We start from the raw sequence: 16,805 nt of genomic DNA, 5'->3' as shown, positions 1-16,805 counted from the left end.
CATTGCACATTACAATGCAATAAATAATAGTCTGTTCATATTCCATAGAAATTATTATTTATAATAAATTAAAAATCAAGGACAGGGTATAATGAAAACATGGTGTTAAAATAATGTCGTTACTTACTAATGAAAATGGGTAACCATCTATTTCAGCATACCTTCCAACATAACATAATATATAAATAATAACATAAATAAATTCCCCCCAAAACAACTACATTCCAATCTGCCCAGGCAATTCCTATATTTAACAGTCATGCTCTCAAATTGGCAAACCTGTTCCTTTCAGACCACAAAAATCAGGACTGTACTGAGAAAGTTGGGAATGTTTAGTGCAATTCCCAGAGCATTAGAAAGCTTCCTCTGCTGGCTATTGTAATTTAAGAAATCCTGGAAATATATATATTTTTGACGGATTTAGCAGTTAAATGTTCAGATGTGGTTTTGATTTGTCCAGTATCATGAGAGTATTGTTATAATAAGCTGTGCATAGCATTCTTGCTCACTTTCCTGCACGAATATAATATACATAACAGAATTAGGCATGCTTACATTGAAAAGGAATTTAATACAATGAACCTTTATAAACATAACAGGCTGGAGACTTTATCTGTAAATGTAAATTGTGTCTCACTAGGGTTGAAAATTTCCACATTATTTAACAGGAAAGGGAATTAAACATAACCATTTTTCTGAGTATCAGCCTCCATGTACAGGGGCCCTCAGTTTCTTAATAAAGAGAAATATTCCTTGAAGCCACAAGCTGTACTTCAATTGGTTGTTTTACCTAGATTTGTGCAACAGAGCAACAACATTTAACGGAAAATGGAAAACAAAAATGAAATGACATGGATGAATGCTATGTAAGAGACATTTATTGACTTGATGTCAAAGAGATGAATAGGTAATATATACTAATCTACATCACCTATATATTCTCAGCCTTTGCTGACTGGAAGCTGCCATGTCAATTTTCCAAGTGGTTAGTACTATATGTGAGAGAGCAAAGTAAAAGGGAATGTTCTGCTCCCACTATCGAAGAAGTTTGGACCCCTATTTGTCAATATGCGGTTATAAGAATACTTGGCGAAGCACCAAAAAAAATCATTGAAATTTACCAGCAATTGCCAGTGCAGTTGAGGTATGCTCAGCTGTCCTGGTGATATTGACCCAGAGTGATAAGGTTTAACTGACCGATTTGCTAGTCCAGTTCTAGGGGATAAGCTAGCTAGTTGCCGTAATTCCACGGCGCCAGCTAGTGAGCTTGTGCCTTGATTTGAACTTTCATTGAAAAAATGCTTTATTCAGACAAAGCATTGTTTCCATTTCTTCCTTCTGTTATTGCCATGGCGATAGCACAACAAATATTGTCACTGAACATGCAGAGCCAACATTCTTGTTCAGAAGGCTTCCTCCAACAGTAACCCCTTGATGTATACAGTGAAGCAATAAACAGCTCTTTGCCCTTTGATTAATATGCCCCTTAGTCTATAAGTGACATTGATGAACTGCAAAAAAGAAGACCCCGTGTCTATTCATTATGTGTGAAATTGAGCCTTCTTGTTTTGCTAGTGCATTTCAAGGGACATGCTCACTTCCCAGTCCTTGGATCTGCCCTTGGATAATCAATCTGCCCCTAACTTTTGCAGACAAACCTGAATATGCGCCTGGTGGAGAGAGTAAAGACAGCACATCAAAATTTAGCTTCTATTCCCTCCTTTAAAAACCTCTGTGTGAAGGTAGGAAGAAAAAACCTAAACTATGATTTTCTCACATATTCCAGGCTTTAAAAAGAGAACCGGAAGATCAGAGGGCTGCAAGCAGTCACACAAATGTAACTTATGGGAACTACTTACATGAAGCTTTACTTGACTCAGTATACTGTAAACATTGTTTCATTTTGATGACTGTCACTATATCAGTCTGTCATGTGAATTACCTAGCCAGAATGCAACGTTCTGCAAAATGTGTTGCTGCAACTGAATAGCTATAACAATGAGTGGTCATGTTCCTACAAGAATTTACTGTGTAAGCAATACTGCACTTTGTATTTAATCTAACATTCATTATGCCCTCCTTGTTGATGGAATATAAGATTTCCCTCTAGACATAATAAGTGCTTTACTGTCATGTGGAAAATGGTAGGGAATTACATCATGCTGATTAGAAAGCATCTTACCACTTTATCTTTTATAATTTGCATATGAAATGTAGAATTACAGAATACATTATACTGTAGTAATGTATGCCATATAAGAAAATGGAAATTGTGCAATACTTCATTAATAGAAGCACACAAAGAGGAGTCCACCTTCACATCTCCCGTCCTGCAGAGTATCCCCTATCTCCATGCTGCATTCAGATCGCAATATCAAGAGCAGTGATGAAAGTATTGCTGATGTGGTGTAATGTGTTGTGTATTGCAGGTGGTATCTGAATGGTCAGCCAAATTGATGCAAATGAATCAATTAGCTCAAATGGAATGAAAAGAAAAATGAACATTTATGGGCTCAACCAATTTAGTTTCGTACTGACCAGAGAAGTTCCTGTGAGACCCTCTAGCAAATCCAGCAGTTTTCTTCCATCTTTGAGATCTATGAACAGGTCCTTCACTGGTGCTTTTTCACTCTACGGAACAGAAAGAAGAAATTGTTCACAGCACAGTTTTAGGGTATTTCCTTCATATAAAAACAAGCTACATAATTCTAATATATAATCTGATTCAGTCTACAACTCCCATTATCCTTGGATGGTCAGTCTGCAGCTAGGCACATTGCCAGACTGTTTTTCTCTCTCTAAATTTGGTATTTTGAGGCTATAGGGCAGTATAGCTTCCTGCTAACTGTTTTAAAACACACTTTAAAGACCGTAATGGCAGACGTTCATGAAAGTCTAAAACAGCAGGAGTTGTTACAGGTTGAAGTCTGCCATTACGGTCTTTAAAGTGTGTTTTAAAACAGTTAGCAGGAAGCTATACTGCCCTATAGCCTCAAAATACCAAATTTAGAGAGAGAGAAAACAGTCTGGCAATGTAGCACATTCCTTTCCAGGATTAAATATGAAATATGTTCCCTACTTCCCACCAGTTATTTTTTGTTAACATGGAAAGCCTATCAAAATGATCCACGGTTTCCATGCTTACAGATAACTATTTAAAGACTATGAAACAGAAAATAATCCCAGTACTGTACTGTCCCAGGAACTAGGAACAAAATCAAGTACTTTTAGTTACACTGTATATTGTATTAAGCATATATTTAGCTACATCCCCAGGGATAATTTGATACAGCTTAGAGCAATGAAGACAAATGACATCTATTTACTTTCCCTTAGCTCTGTAGGAGTGTTTTGATGCAGGTAACGTATAATGATTACAATAAATTCCTTTCAGTCATCATGTTATGACTTAGACAACATGCCTGAAAAATCTGCACTGTTATGATTTACTGTAATGTATTCATCATGCCTTATTATTTGTACAGAGCTACATGTCTATATCTACATGATTATATCCAGATCTTTCTCTTGCATAATTATTAGGCACCTATGTTTCCTGGTTTTCTCAGGCAGGGAGAGCTGGCAACTTTTGGGGAGGACCAATGCCAGTCAAAAACAGTGTTACAGACCTGTCAGAGCCCAGTAAAAAACTGCTGCATGAAGCCACTCCCAGGGCTTTGGCTATGTGAAAGGGCACATTAATGATATCGGACGTTTCCATAGGTGATCGTGCAAATTTAATGACCAATATACAATAGAGAGAGCATCTTAATAAACAATATATATGTAGAGAACATTAATTGATTTCTATACAATATACTTGTCTATCCTCTCGGAATGTCTGGAAGACTCCGGAGTTTCGGGGACGAGCAGGACTTCCTCCCAGATCCCACCATCTTTTGAAAGCCTTAATATACAGGCCCCAGAACCTACAGTGGTTTATCTATACAGACCTGAGTTCTCCAGCAGTTTATAAGGCAGTCTCCAACTCCACCCCCAAATATTTGCTGGTGACAAAATCAGTTTATAATGAAACACAATTGGAACAACTGGGGAGTATTCTCTGCTTGTATTTTGACAAACATTGCAGTACTATTTACTTTAGTTTTTATACTACAGTACTTTGTTAATTATAATCATTGTTAACATAGTAGAGATAAACTAACATTACACATGTATAAAGCTTGGGGCAAATATACTAAAAAAAGATATAAAAATACTCTGACATTTACTACACTGTCTCTGGTATCCCCTCTTTGTTATATGGGTTTTCAGAGCTCCTCATAGTGACTCTAAGAGGAGATATTTGATAACTGTGTCTATCTTTATTGAACGGCAGCAACTTGTTACTTTTTTCCCTGCTGGCTTCCAGAACTCCATGGATAACAGGTTTCTGGATAAGAGATCTCATATCTGTATAAAAACTATATATGTATGCTCTTTCTATGCTTAAACATTTCATTACAGCCAAAAAAAAATGAAATCTACAGTAAGTTTTACTTTGAAATAACTGTATCACCCACCTTAACTTACACATTATTCAGCCAAAACTAAGAGAATATTGTGCATTTGTGGCAATATAGCCTTTGATAACATCTGCTTTTATTTGTCTTTTACTGCAGAGTAAAATATTCACTGATGAAGCAGCTACACATGAGTATTCCTTAGATGTATAAACAATATACTTGGTATTAATAATATATTGCATTAAAGTAGCTGTATGCCCTTCCCCTGGTGTTTATTTCTACTTTAAGTGTTCCTATAATAAAACATACAATAGCCAGGGTTTGTGAGAAAGTCTTGAAACTGCTGTCAGTGCTGTATTATTATCATAGAACTTAGAAGTGCTATTTACTAAAGAAAGCAGGAGGCATCCAACTTTAGCCTAAGGCCTTGTTTGCTCATTGTTAATGAGCTTTTCACCCACTAATTATCACCTGAAAAGTGCATGAAAACTAGGAGAATAGATTGTTATAGGCACTTTCCCACCACGGCATTTAAAACTTGAGAATGCAGCATGGTCTATTTCTCGTGATAATGTGCGAACTGCAGTAAAATCGCATCCCGTTAAGAGCACATGAAAAATATGTTAAAAGCGTATTACTAAAATCAGAGGCAGAACTAGCGATCTGTGAGCCCAAGTGCGGGGAGGAGGGGACCGGCGTCCCTGACCCTCTACATCTGCCATGCAGTGGGCCCCATTCTCTCCATGGCCCCCGGTGGAGGGCACCTACCGCACCAATGATAGTTCTGCCACTGACTAAAATGTGTCTAAAGCTTTAGTTTTCATGTGTTTTCATGCATGTGTGTGAATAAGCTGTGATACTGCTTCTGTATACTTACCTACTCTCCCGGAATGTCAGGGAGACTCCTGAAATTTGGAACTCCCAGGAAAGCAGGCCATTCTGCCAGATCCCACCCACTTTCTAATGAAGTGGGCAGGACAAGGGCCCCAATTAAGCCAAAATTTGGGTCCCGTCTCCTGTGGGGCCAAAGTGATGTGTTTTGCAGCGCCTTACACCCCCACCTCCTGCACTTGCCACTTGGCCTCCCATCCAGAGTTAAAAAGTTGGCAAGTATGGTGCTTCTGTCGTCTACACTAACAGTTATCAGAACAAGCACATAAATCACATGTTCATGTCTGCATGAAGCGAGCAGAGCCATCTTTTGGGCAGGTGTGAAATATTCATGTGTATTAGTGAGGGGGGTAATGCTTCATGTTTCAAAGTGTTAGAGTATAAACTCCCACCTTACAACATAGGTCTTCATTTCCTCTGAATAAGATCACACAAAATGCCACTTATGCAGACCTTTAGTATTAGTAATTATTTTATTATTTTCTTAGGTCTGATACAGGATTATGACTCCTTTGTGTATTCCATGTGTAATTCATGTCTCGGCACTAACTAACTATGCTGCATTCGCTTTTTCCCCCTCATTAAATCAACTTGCCATAATAATGGCATTCAACCACTTGTCTCACGCACATTTTGCTATAAAAAGACACAGGGGAGTAAGGGGACATGTGACATTTATCTCTCATAACTACCCCTACCTCTGCTAATAAATCCGCTATGATGCCATACCGATTCCAGAAGCTTACTTATCTGGTGTTCCACGCTACCTATTTGCCATTTCTATAGGGACTACATCAAGAAAGAAGATTCTTGATGTAGTCCCTAGATTAATTTTTAAAGGGGTAAACAGTGGAAGAGAAGATTTTTTTTAATTCAATTAAATTTAATATGATAAATGCGACTTGCATGTGTAGTAATAATGATTAAGATATCAGTCACCCTCTGCAGTTGTAGAGGGGGCAAAAAAATGTTGGCATGTATAATCACTGAGCAACACACTTACTTCTACTTAAGTAAAGATTACGTCTGTACTCGATGATACACATGATTTACCAGTAAGCATATGTATCATTTCATAGGAGCCTGAGATCCTGTGTCTTAATATGCACAGTATTTTTAATACTCTCTATACTGTGTTCCCAAAGTACAGTGCATGTGTTGCTGCTCTATAAAGCTTAAATGAATAGCTTTGCACGGCTTGCAATCCATCCCTGCACTGTTTGTGTGTATGACAGCGTGTTAAGAAAAGTCAGACGCAGACACAGAACCACTTACAAACTGTCTCTGATCCAGCTGGCTATTGCACTACAGTAAATACAGGATGTTTTGCAACATCTATTTGGCTCTGGTCATTCGACAAAAATGTCTCTGTGTTGGTGGAGCTGTTGTACTTCAGAAAAGGAGAAAAATTATGGGAACTCTCAAGGCGTTCCCTCCACTCGATGATTGGTAACTGTGGGTTTTATCTTTCTGTGTAGCAGAGCTTGAGTCTATAATTAATAAGCATACTTTAACAATATCAGTACAAAGATTGGATACTAGTTACTTCTTCAAACAGGTTTGAATGCTGAAATCAATACTGGTCTTTGATCAAAAGAAGTCAGTTTAAATGTCACAAAAGTTCAACAGCAGCCAGAGAACCACACTTTACCTTAAAAGATTTAAACATATATGCAGCTCTGCTGTATAGCCATCTTGTTGTTTACAAATAATAAATAGATTAATTACTTTCTTATGATCAATGCTAAATGCAAAAGTGTGGACTGAACAGAGGGGAAATGTATTTTGCATTAACATAGAAAATATTAAAGACTGCAGAACTGGGTGTGGGAGCATTACACATCATGCCAATAGTATTTTCAGGAAATTCCTGCAACTGCACAATGATTTGCTATGTTCCACACTTCTTGTGTTATTTTAAGATGTTTTTGGTCCCTAAAATTGCAAATACAGACACAGCTGCAGTTGTCAAAGCACAGCGTAATGCAAAAACCAATGTTGGAAGTTTGTGATTATGCTTTTATATGTTTAAAAGGTGTCTATTTGCACAAAGACTGTATGCAATAGTTATGGGTGGTCAGCAAGAGTATCTGGGCAGTTATTAGGTGTAAACGAAAAATGAGCAAATGTGCAGTGAATTTTACACACACGTTTTACGGTACACATTTGGAAGGAGTTGCACATTAGTCAAGAGTGCGCACAAGCTGTATGTTTAGGCTTGTCTAGAGGGGAGAAGCAGCAGTCCATGAGCCTGGGTGCATATATATATATATATATATATAGAGGAGTGATAGGAAAACAGGTATACTTGGACATGGCTTTGTACCTTTCTACAGAAAACACATGGGTTCCCAACATTTAAGTCTTGCATAGGGGTTGAAATCCCTTCTGAAATTGACCTCAGTCACCACATTGTTGCTCATACATTCTCCAATTCTAATTGTTTAGTATTATATATCTAACCAGCTCAGTGGATAACAATGAGTTAAATAAAGTTGTACTAAAACAACATTTAAACAAAAAATAAAGAAAAAGCAGCCCACAGACAATTTATACATTACATAGTCTAAAATAAATGTGTGTGCCATAAAAATCACTTTTCACCTATTACGGTGGCTATAAAATTAATCACCCACTTTGACATTTTATTTTCTTACATAATGGGTACAAAATGAATTTACTGTTAGTCTTACCACTGATTAACACAAAATTCTCTACTCTAAAAATAACCGTGTTTGCGTGGGTTTCCTCCGGGTGCTCCGGTTTCCTCCCACACCCCAAAAACATACTGGTAGGTTAATTGGTTGCTAACAAATTGACCCTAGTGTGTGTGTGTGTTAGGGAATTTAGACTGTAAGCCCTAATGGGGCAGGGACTGATGTGAGTGTGTTCTCTGTACAGCGCTGTGGAATTAGTGGCGCTATATAAATAAATGATGATGATAAGTATTCACCCCTTTTTCCTAAAAAAAATCCTGTGAGACGCCACATAATTAATTGGTTGGAATAGGCATGGGTATAATTAAAGTTTTCCACTTGATTTAAAAATAAATACGCCTGTCTACAAGAGGTACCACAGTTGGTCAGTGCATTTTAAAACAAGAGCGTCATCATGAAAATTAAAGGACATTCCAAACAAGGAGAAAAAGTGAATGGAAAAGCACCAATCAGGGTGGGGATGCAAGAAACATTTTTTATATCCACCCAGTGCATAAAAAAGAAATGGAAAATATGGCACAACTGTGAATTGTTTAGAAAAGGTCATATTCCAAAACTGAGCATTCATGCAAGAAGGGCACTTTTTATGGAGGTCACCAAGAGGCCTTTGGGGCAACAATTGCCTGGGCACCGGCGCAATTTGGTGCAAACGGAATATTGCAAACCATCCCAAGAGCACTATTCCTACCGTGAAGCAATGTGGTGGGAGCATAATGATATAGGTATGCATCCCTGCTCCAGGTACTAGAAAATTGGTCAAAATGGACTTGGCAGAAGATATGCTAAACAAATCAGTGTCTTGGTAGTGACCCACTAGTACAGAGGTAATTGCAGACAAAGGAGCTCCTACCAAGTAATAAGACAAAGGGATGAATAATTATGTAAACAATCATTGTCTGAAATATATATATATATATATATATATATATATATATATATATATATATAGCTTTATTGTTTGTTTTTTAATAGAGAATTTTACGTTGATCAGATTCATTGGTAAAAATAACTACCAGAATCTATATATTTTGATTCCATTATATAAAGGAAGAAAGGTGAAAACTTTTTACAGTCATTGTATCTCAGGAAACTTGGTTGGAGACAAATCTACAGCCTAGGTATAGTTACTCAAACTTCACAGCTTAAGCTATCATACAGGCATAAATTAAACATAACGCAGTACTTAGCCTACCTCAACATCTGATGATATCATAGATCTACATTGTCGTGAACAAAAATTATGCCTTTTTTGACACACAATTTAAGAAAGAATTTACCTGCTTGGTCCATTCAAATAATAGAACAACCATTCTCCTGTCTTTAGCTAAATTGTGAAGGGTTTGTATGGTAAACTGTCTTACCTTTGAGAAGCGAGCATTTATCCATTTGGTAAAAGTTTTCTTCTGTACATCATTATGTTCATCTGACAAAAAAAGAAGGAAGAATTAGCATGGTTTGCACAGCTGGATTTTATGACTTGCAATTCAAAGGAATCCTGATATAAAGGAAGCTATAACTGAAGCACACATTGCTGTCAGCAAATACTGCTAAATTAATAAAGGTTTGGAAACTTTGAATATGTTTTAGCTGATGGCAAAGAGGCGCCCGAAGTTAGAAAACTGGATGGATATTAGAGAATTAAAATATGTTTGCTTGGCAAGGGAAAGGGCAGTGTTGCAAGATCAAAGGATGAATTTATAGTGGATTAAGTCGGTAACGAGTGAGACTTTCTACAGAGGTGCTCAGCAGTGTGGTTGGACTTTTGCAGGTAGAAGAGTGGTAGCATTAGGGAAGGATAGTGTAGTCGTAGGAGATAGTAAATATCTGCTAGGGGTTAAGAAGATCATTTACACCAGTGCTCCTATAGTTTTTCATTAATATCAATGGCCCGTTACTTTCAATGATCCGCTCATTTCAATGAAATGAATGGGTCAATCACATGAAAGTCAATGTGAATGCTCCACAGCATTTTCCATTGCATTTCCCCACACCAATAGAGATTCAAGTAATATTTATTGATTTATCATCAAAGCAGTGAGTACCCAGGGCTCCCTTCAATGCTAGCTGATCACACTGCAGCTAGGATGAAATACCATTTGCAATTGCTGTGGGGCTAAGCCCCAATCAATTCAGTTCACAGTAATTCTGCAGCGGGACTTCTAGAGAGGCAGTTTTCGGCATGTTTTTTTTTTTATTTCCCGTAAATTACAGGACGATTGTGCTTTGATTACAATTGCCCTTGAATGAAAAGAAGAAAAATGACCTTGACTTTAAATTTAAGATCTCACTTGGACTGCAAACTAAGAATAATTCCTGTGCATTACAAGAACAATATTTTTTGTATTACACATAAAGAACATTTTCCATTGAATTTCAAGGAGAAGATGACCCCACACTGGATCACCTGTCCCTTCTTATGTATTTATGTATGGAGCTTCTCCCAATCATTTCAATGACCAATTAATTTAAAAGGAGCTGTACATACAACACATGCTTAAAGCCCTTCTGAAATAAATGGGCTATTGAATTGCCATCTGAAAGGAAAGGTAGAAGCTTGCCTTATGGACACACTTGCAAACACATGTAGATGTATCTAATGCATATAAACCGCATATAAACCACATGAGAACAAGATATCAAACACATAGCGTTTTTTGGGTTTTAACATAACGTTTGCACTTGGTATTTTTATGTAACTATAATGCCAGTGGGTAACTGGCCTAAGGGTAATTTAACCATGAAAAATGCAGGTCTCCACTGCTACTTACTACTTCAGAAATGCACATAGTGGAAATAGTAAAACATTACAGCAAAATCCAACTTCCACTTCCTTCATTAATTTCAACTTTTCTGTTTTTCTCCTTAAATATTGCTTGGTTTACCTTCATTATTGTCGTAAATTAATAATGACAGGACACATTATTTCATGTGTCACTTTTGGACGTGCAAATGTTTTTGTTACAAGGGTCAACTGTGTAGCTAGAAATGTGCTTTCCTGCAAAAGCACGGCTGAAAGGTGTAAAGTGTGTACCATTAAATGTACAGGGATGAGGATGAGTTAAGGTATCTCAGATCAGGCATAGAATCCAGGAGCTAGATTTACTAAACTGCGGGTTTAAAAAAGTGGGGATGTTGCCTATAGCAACCAATCAGATTCTAGCTTTCATTTATTTAGTACCTTCTACAAAATGACAGCTAGAATCTGATTGGTTGCTATAGGCAACATCCCCACTTTTTCAAACCCGCAGCTTAGTAAATCTAGCCCCAGGTCTTTTGTGGGGAGTAAAAGGGTGTGTGCCTACCAGTAAAACAGAGAGCACATCTCAAAGTTCACCTTCTCTATCCACACGGGTTGGTACAATATGCCAACAAATATTTATAACCTGGGACTTATATTTATAACCTGGAACTTTCCCACAACCCAGCACTGACAGCGTGGGAAAATCCCAAGTTATAAATAGACCTAGCAGCTGTCATTTTTTCATTATGCGACAGAAGCTCCTGCAGTCAGGAGTTAGTGTTAGTCGTATGTAATGTATCATTAAGAGTTAGGAGTAAATCCAGCTAGTAGGTGCAATGTTGCACCATTCTGAACCAGGGCAAAGCCATGTTGCATTGCAGGGGGAATATTTAAAATGTGTGGACAGAATTAGAGTTGGGGGGGGGGGGGGAGCTCAACTCTTAATTACAGTGTAAAAATAAAACTGACTAATATTTGTTTTCCACCAGGCCATAATTTCCCTGCATGCTAAAATAACGGCATTTATCCCACCCCCTCTGCAACGCAACATGGTTTATCCAGGTGCAAATTTGCAAACTTTAGCTGGATATGCTCCTAAATCTAAACAATATTCAGTATGAATACTTATATATATGTATTTCTTAACAAGTCTATTAGATAAAACTGGAGTTAGTTTGTTAGTATCCGCAGCGGATTAAGATTATGTGAAAAAAAAATATTGGATCGAGCGTCACTAATACATATAACCACCACAAATAAGTCATTAAGTGTCCAATAAAAGTCTCTTGATCCTCTGTGAAATATAAACCAGCAGGACATCACAAATGAATTCGCTCACAGGGCGACTGGCACTTACTGGTGTCAGGTGCTGTGTAGAAGGTGTCCAAATAGGTGAATATTATATTAACTTAGTACTCAACACCTTAATAAATGTATAGCCACGTACCAATATATTATATACAAATATTATTGTACTTGGTTTGTCTTTTTTAGTAATTTTTCATATCATAGTCCAGTGTGTTTTAGAAACTTCTTTACATTTACAATACAGTTTGCTTTGCTAAACTAGTAAATAGCAACACTATTTACTCAGCTCTCACAGCTGCATTTCATCCCTGCATCCTACATGCTGTAGCACAGTATTGTAACATCAGTGGTTATCTTCCTCATTCTTGCTTGCACTGCCTATCATCCTTTTCACTCTGCAGCTATTAATCTATCTTCCCTTGTATTCCTTTCTTCTCTCATTCCATCCTATGCTATCTCTATATTCCGTTGACAGTCATGGCTCTCTGAGCGCCTCACTTTCTCACCTCCTGCTCAGCACCCAATCCCTGCACTCCCTCTCTGACCCTCTTCTACGCTCCCTAGCATCCAGCTTCATATCTGCAGCAAACTCACACTAGTCAAGAGTCACTACCTAATAGTAGCTGCAGGGCTGATCTCCATTGGTGAAGGGGATGAACACTTTTCGGTTCTAGTAACCGCCACAGGGCACCACAATGCCCAGCAAGGCTGGGCAGCAAAACAGGAATAGAAAAGTGTAAGAAATGAACACACAAACACTGTGCATCTCACAGGCATATATACGTAAACAAAAATAACACTGCACTCTCAAATACATTATAATTAAACGGTGACTTTAAATTTGCCCCTATTATACTCCGCCACTGCTTAGTATGCCTCTAAAATCACCCATGGCTGCATAATTAGTAACATTCAATAACTCTTGGATGCAAACTGACCCAGTTCAAAAGGCAACCACATGACTTAAAGCTTAAATACTAAGGATTATCTTTTATATATCATGCTAACTCTCTATGCGCCAATGGATTATGTAGAATTCATTTTGATTTCATAATATCACAAGCAAGCAAATAAATACTTTCCTATCTAGAAGACAAGGCAAGTATACAATAGGTGTGTGAAGAATACAAAATAATACATGTATCTAAAAAATTAAAAAGATGAGGCTCTTCCATAGTGTATTATCTTTTATCAAATTTATTCGTTTAAAAGCACAAATATACACATACCAGAAGTTTAAAGAAGGAAGGCATATAACAAACATTATTCCTTTAGCTCCTATGATGTCTGTGAACAGAGTAGACCACAAACACAACGAACCTCTTCCAATCCCTCTATGTGTTTCATCTGTGTCGACTTCGTCAGGAGGGGTTTAAAGGACTAATGTTTGTTATATGCCTTCTTTCTTTGATCTGCTGGTACGGGTATATTTGTGTTTTTTAATTATTAAATTTGATAAAAGATAATACACCATGAAAGTGCCCCAATCTCTTTACTTTATAGAAACTTGTTAACATCCATGGAGATTGGGAACATGAAGGGGATGACGAGCGTACTATAGTCTGCTGGATTTAGAGGCACCATTAGAAGTATCAGGTGACTACGGACATTACTAAGTACTTTTATTTTGCACATTACTTGTATCTGTTATTAGGTGCTATATCTAACTATAATACTGTACGCACTGTGAATCCTTTTCTTGAATTTTCTAAATAATACATATATGTACGTTTGAAACAAGCCTTATAAACCGGCGTTTTAGAACTTGGACGTGCAACCTATGTGTTTGGGTTTCACAAACTGGTACCATTTTAGTAGCATACTACTTATCTCTCAAGGTCACATTAAGACCTTTGTTGTACCAACATGACAGTAAAGGGAGTGCCAGGCTGATTTTGTGCATTGTCAAAACCAATCTGACACTGAAGACGTATAAACAATATCAACATGTTCCCAAGTAAGGAGTGAGGAACATCAGTATGTCAGTAAGGATGGAAAGCAGAAGCTACAGTTAATTTCAATTACTTTGTTCAAAATATCTGAAAAATGAACTAATGAAAAAGGCAGAAATAGATTACAATAACAAAATGTAATCTTTATCTCTAAACAACCTGGCTGGTCTAGGAACCCCAGCAAAGAAAAATGTTCTATTGACCGGCAGCCTAACATTGCCTGTGAGTGGAGCACATACACGGGTGAGGGATTTAGCGACACCAAAGAGACTACAGCTAGATCCCATTATAAAAGACAGATAACGTCATCTCATCTTAATGAATTGAATACTGGTGCTGTCCCCATAGAAGTCTATGGGGACAGTGGTAAGCTCCATTAATGGGGTTAAGTCACCATTTCTTAAATAGCAAAAGGTGGTGAAAGAGACTTTTGCCAGCATTTATGCCAATATTTTGTCTCTTCACCGCTTAACAAATAGACCCCTATGTGTAACACTCCAGTGACGTCTTAAAAGTTTTAAGACAGTTTAAAAGTGTCAATGTCGGCAACTACTAACATTTGGATAATATGTAAGTGAATGGTAGCTCTGTTTTGCAGCATAGCATTTGAACACATATCACTAGTTGTCATTACAGGTATTCCTCACTTAACGACCGAGTTCCGTTCCTACGACTAGGTCGTTAAGCGAATTGGTCGCTAAGTGAGTACAGTACTGTTATATGCACCTACATGTATTGTAATCATTTTTATTGATTCTGAATGAAGAAATAGACTAAAGAAAACTGTATTTTGTTAGTTTGCTTTACATTACATAACACTGCATAACAGAAAATAAACATGTGTACAGTAAAGCTCTACAAACAGCAGCAATTATAACAATGAGGACCCAGGGAGAACCTGGTTGTAACTCCGAGCGGTCATTAAATGGGTAGGTTGTTAAGTGAGGAATACCTGTATATTACTAGTGACAACTATTTAGCAAAATCTGTAAGGAGAATTATGCATAAGTGCCTTTTGGGTTAAAAATGCAGATATTCACACCAACACATGGCACCACATATGGAATAGGAATTTCTGCTCAGAACAAACAACTATTTGTGCTAATTAGGCATTTGTAATCCAGAGGGCAAAATTCTCTGAATTCCTTATCGGCAGATCTCCCTACAAGAACAAGAGTAAAGGCTATGCAACATATTTTGAACAATACTGAACTTGACATAAGCGGGAAACAAATGAATATCAACTGGACAGTGTTCTTATGATTTACAAAATCAATACATATTACACTGAAACACGCAAACATGTACACACACTTTAGCGTCTTTAAATTCTATATTATATTATAATATTATAATGCATTCCATTATAGTGTTCCTTCGTTTATTACATGTGGTTTATATTGAGATTACTTTCTACAATGCCTAGTGTGTATAATATCAATAGGCACAGAGTAAGGAATTTAACTGACAATCAAATGAAATGCCAACGACACAACATGCTCCACCATACAGCGACTGTATTTGAAGCATATAAAGCATGGAGACACACACTTCATGTGTCGGACAGATTTGCATCACCCACCCAGCTCTTTTCTTCAATGTTGATAATTCTCTTTTCCCCCTGCTCTGTAACAGTGTTATCCAGGGGCTCTCTAATGTTGGAGGTGGAGGAACACCCAAAAGATGTACATGTGTGAAGTGGGGGGTTTGCATTGTCATCATGTCCCAAGTTTTTCTTTTTCTTTTTGTTGCTTTGTTTTTTCTTGCTTTTTTTCTTGGAATTTGTTTTTATTGGAACTTGTCATGTTATGCTTACAGTGAATTACAGTCTAAAGAGGTTGAAAAGAAAATATAACCTACTTATATGTTTCTAGAAATGTTCAGTAAAAGATATGGTCAGGGCCGTGACTAGGGCTGTGGAATAGGGGTGACTACCCAGGGTGCAACGCTGAAAAGGGCCACAGTTTATGAATATTTTAGGTAAATATATGCAAAATAAACTATATTGAACGCTATCAACCAAACATTTCTCAGTCGTAAAAGTGCAGTTGTTTTACTTAAGTTTATATATAACATGCACAGTATATTGTTTTTAAAATGAGTCTGACACCTAAACATGGAAATCGCGTAAACAAATAAAGGCCATCTAAGCATACAGACAACCTTGTGATAGAATTGATGCGGGATTTCAATGCCCACTGAATGCTAAATTACAGAAACACTTAAAAGTACTAGAATGTCCAACCACACATTATCTCTGTCTACCCTCTTTTTTCTGCTATATTATTTATACTAGCACTATATTTTTATGTCTAACACTTCACTTCAACTACGTAAATAAGTTGTAAGCAGGTGAAAAGATCTTAAACAGACCAAAGGGGCCTTAACAGTTCGGCGACTCTGGCGTTTGTCAGGCAGTGGCGTACCTTAAGGCCTCAAGGACCAGATGCCAAATCTAAGAAAGGGGCTCCCTTACCCTTTGCCTCTTCTTCCTTCACAAATTACAGCCCCATGACTGATCTGAATAAACTGGTAAAGCACACACATATTTCAAATACAGCAGAGCAGAAGACAACATCTGTAATATTTTATACAGACACCAAGCAAAGAACTTCTTCTATATTGCAGAATACTATAATGGAGCAGAGTTCTATGCATTCCTCACAAAAAAACATTTATTTATTCAACAATACACTCAATGACTTCATTAATTTCTTCAATGGATGTTACT

At 37.3% G+C, this 16,805-nt stretch overlaps 1 protein-coding gene across 5 annotated transcripts in view; it reads right to left on the bottom strand.

Annotated features, from left to right (window-relative positions):
- UTRN (utrophin) overlaps window positions 1–16,805 on the bottom strand; it is a 541,342-nt gene that overhangs the window by 467,778 nt on the left and 56,759 nt on the right. For all 5 annotated transcript variants that reach the window (XM_075203650.1, XM_075203649.1, XM_075203651.1 and 2 more), the window contains 2 exons: window positions 9,436–9,497; window positions 2,539–2,631 (listed from right to left, as the gene is read on the bottom strand). In XM_075203650.1, coding sequence (XP_075059751.1) covers window positions 2,539–2,631; window positions 9,436–9,497 — 155 coding nt within the window. The remainder of the gene's footprint in view (window positions 1–2,538; window positions 2,632–9,435; window positions 9,498–16,805) is intronic.

The sequence above is a fragment of the Mixophyes fleayi genome, chromosome 3 (assembly GCF_038048845.1).
Source record: "Mixophyes fleayi isolate aMixFle1 chromosome 3, aMixFle1.hap1, whole genome shotgun sequence".
Lineage (NCBI taxonomy): Eukaryota > Metazoa > Chordata > Amphibia > Anura > Limnodynastidae > Mixophyes > Mixophyes fleayi.
Note: the sequence above shows the minus strand (reverse complement) of the source record. Positions and strands in the feature narration are given on the sequence as shown.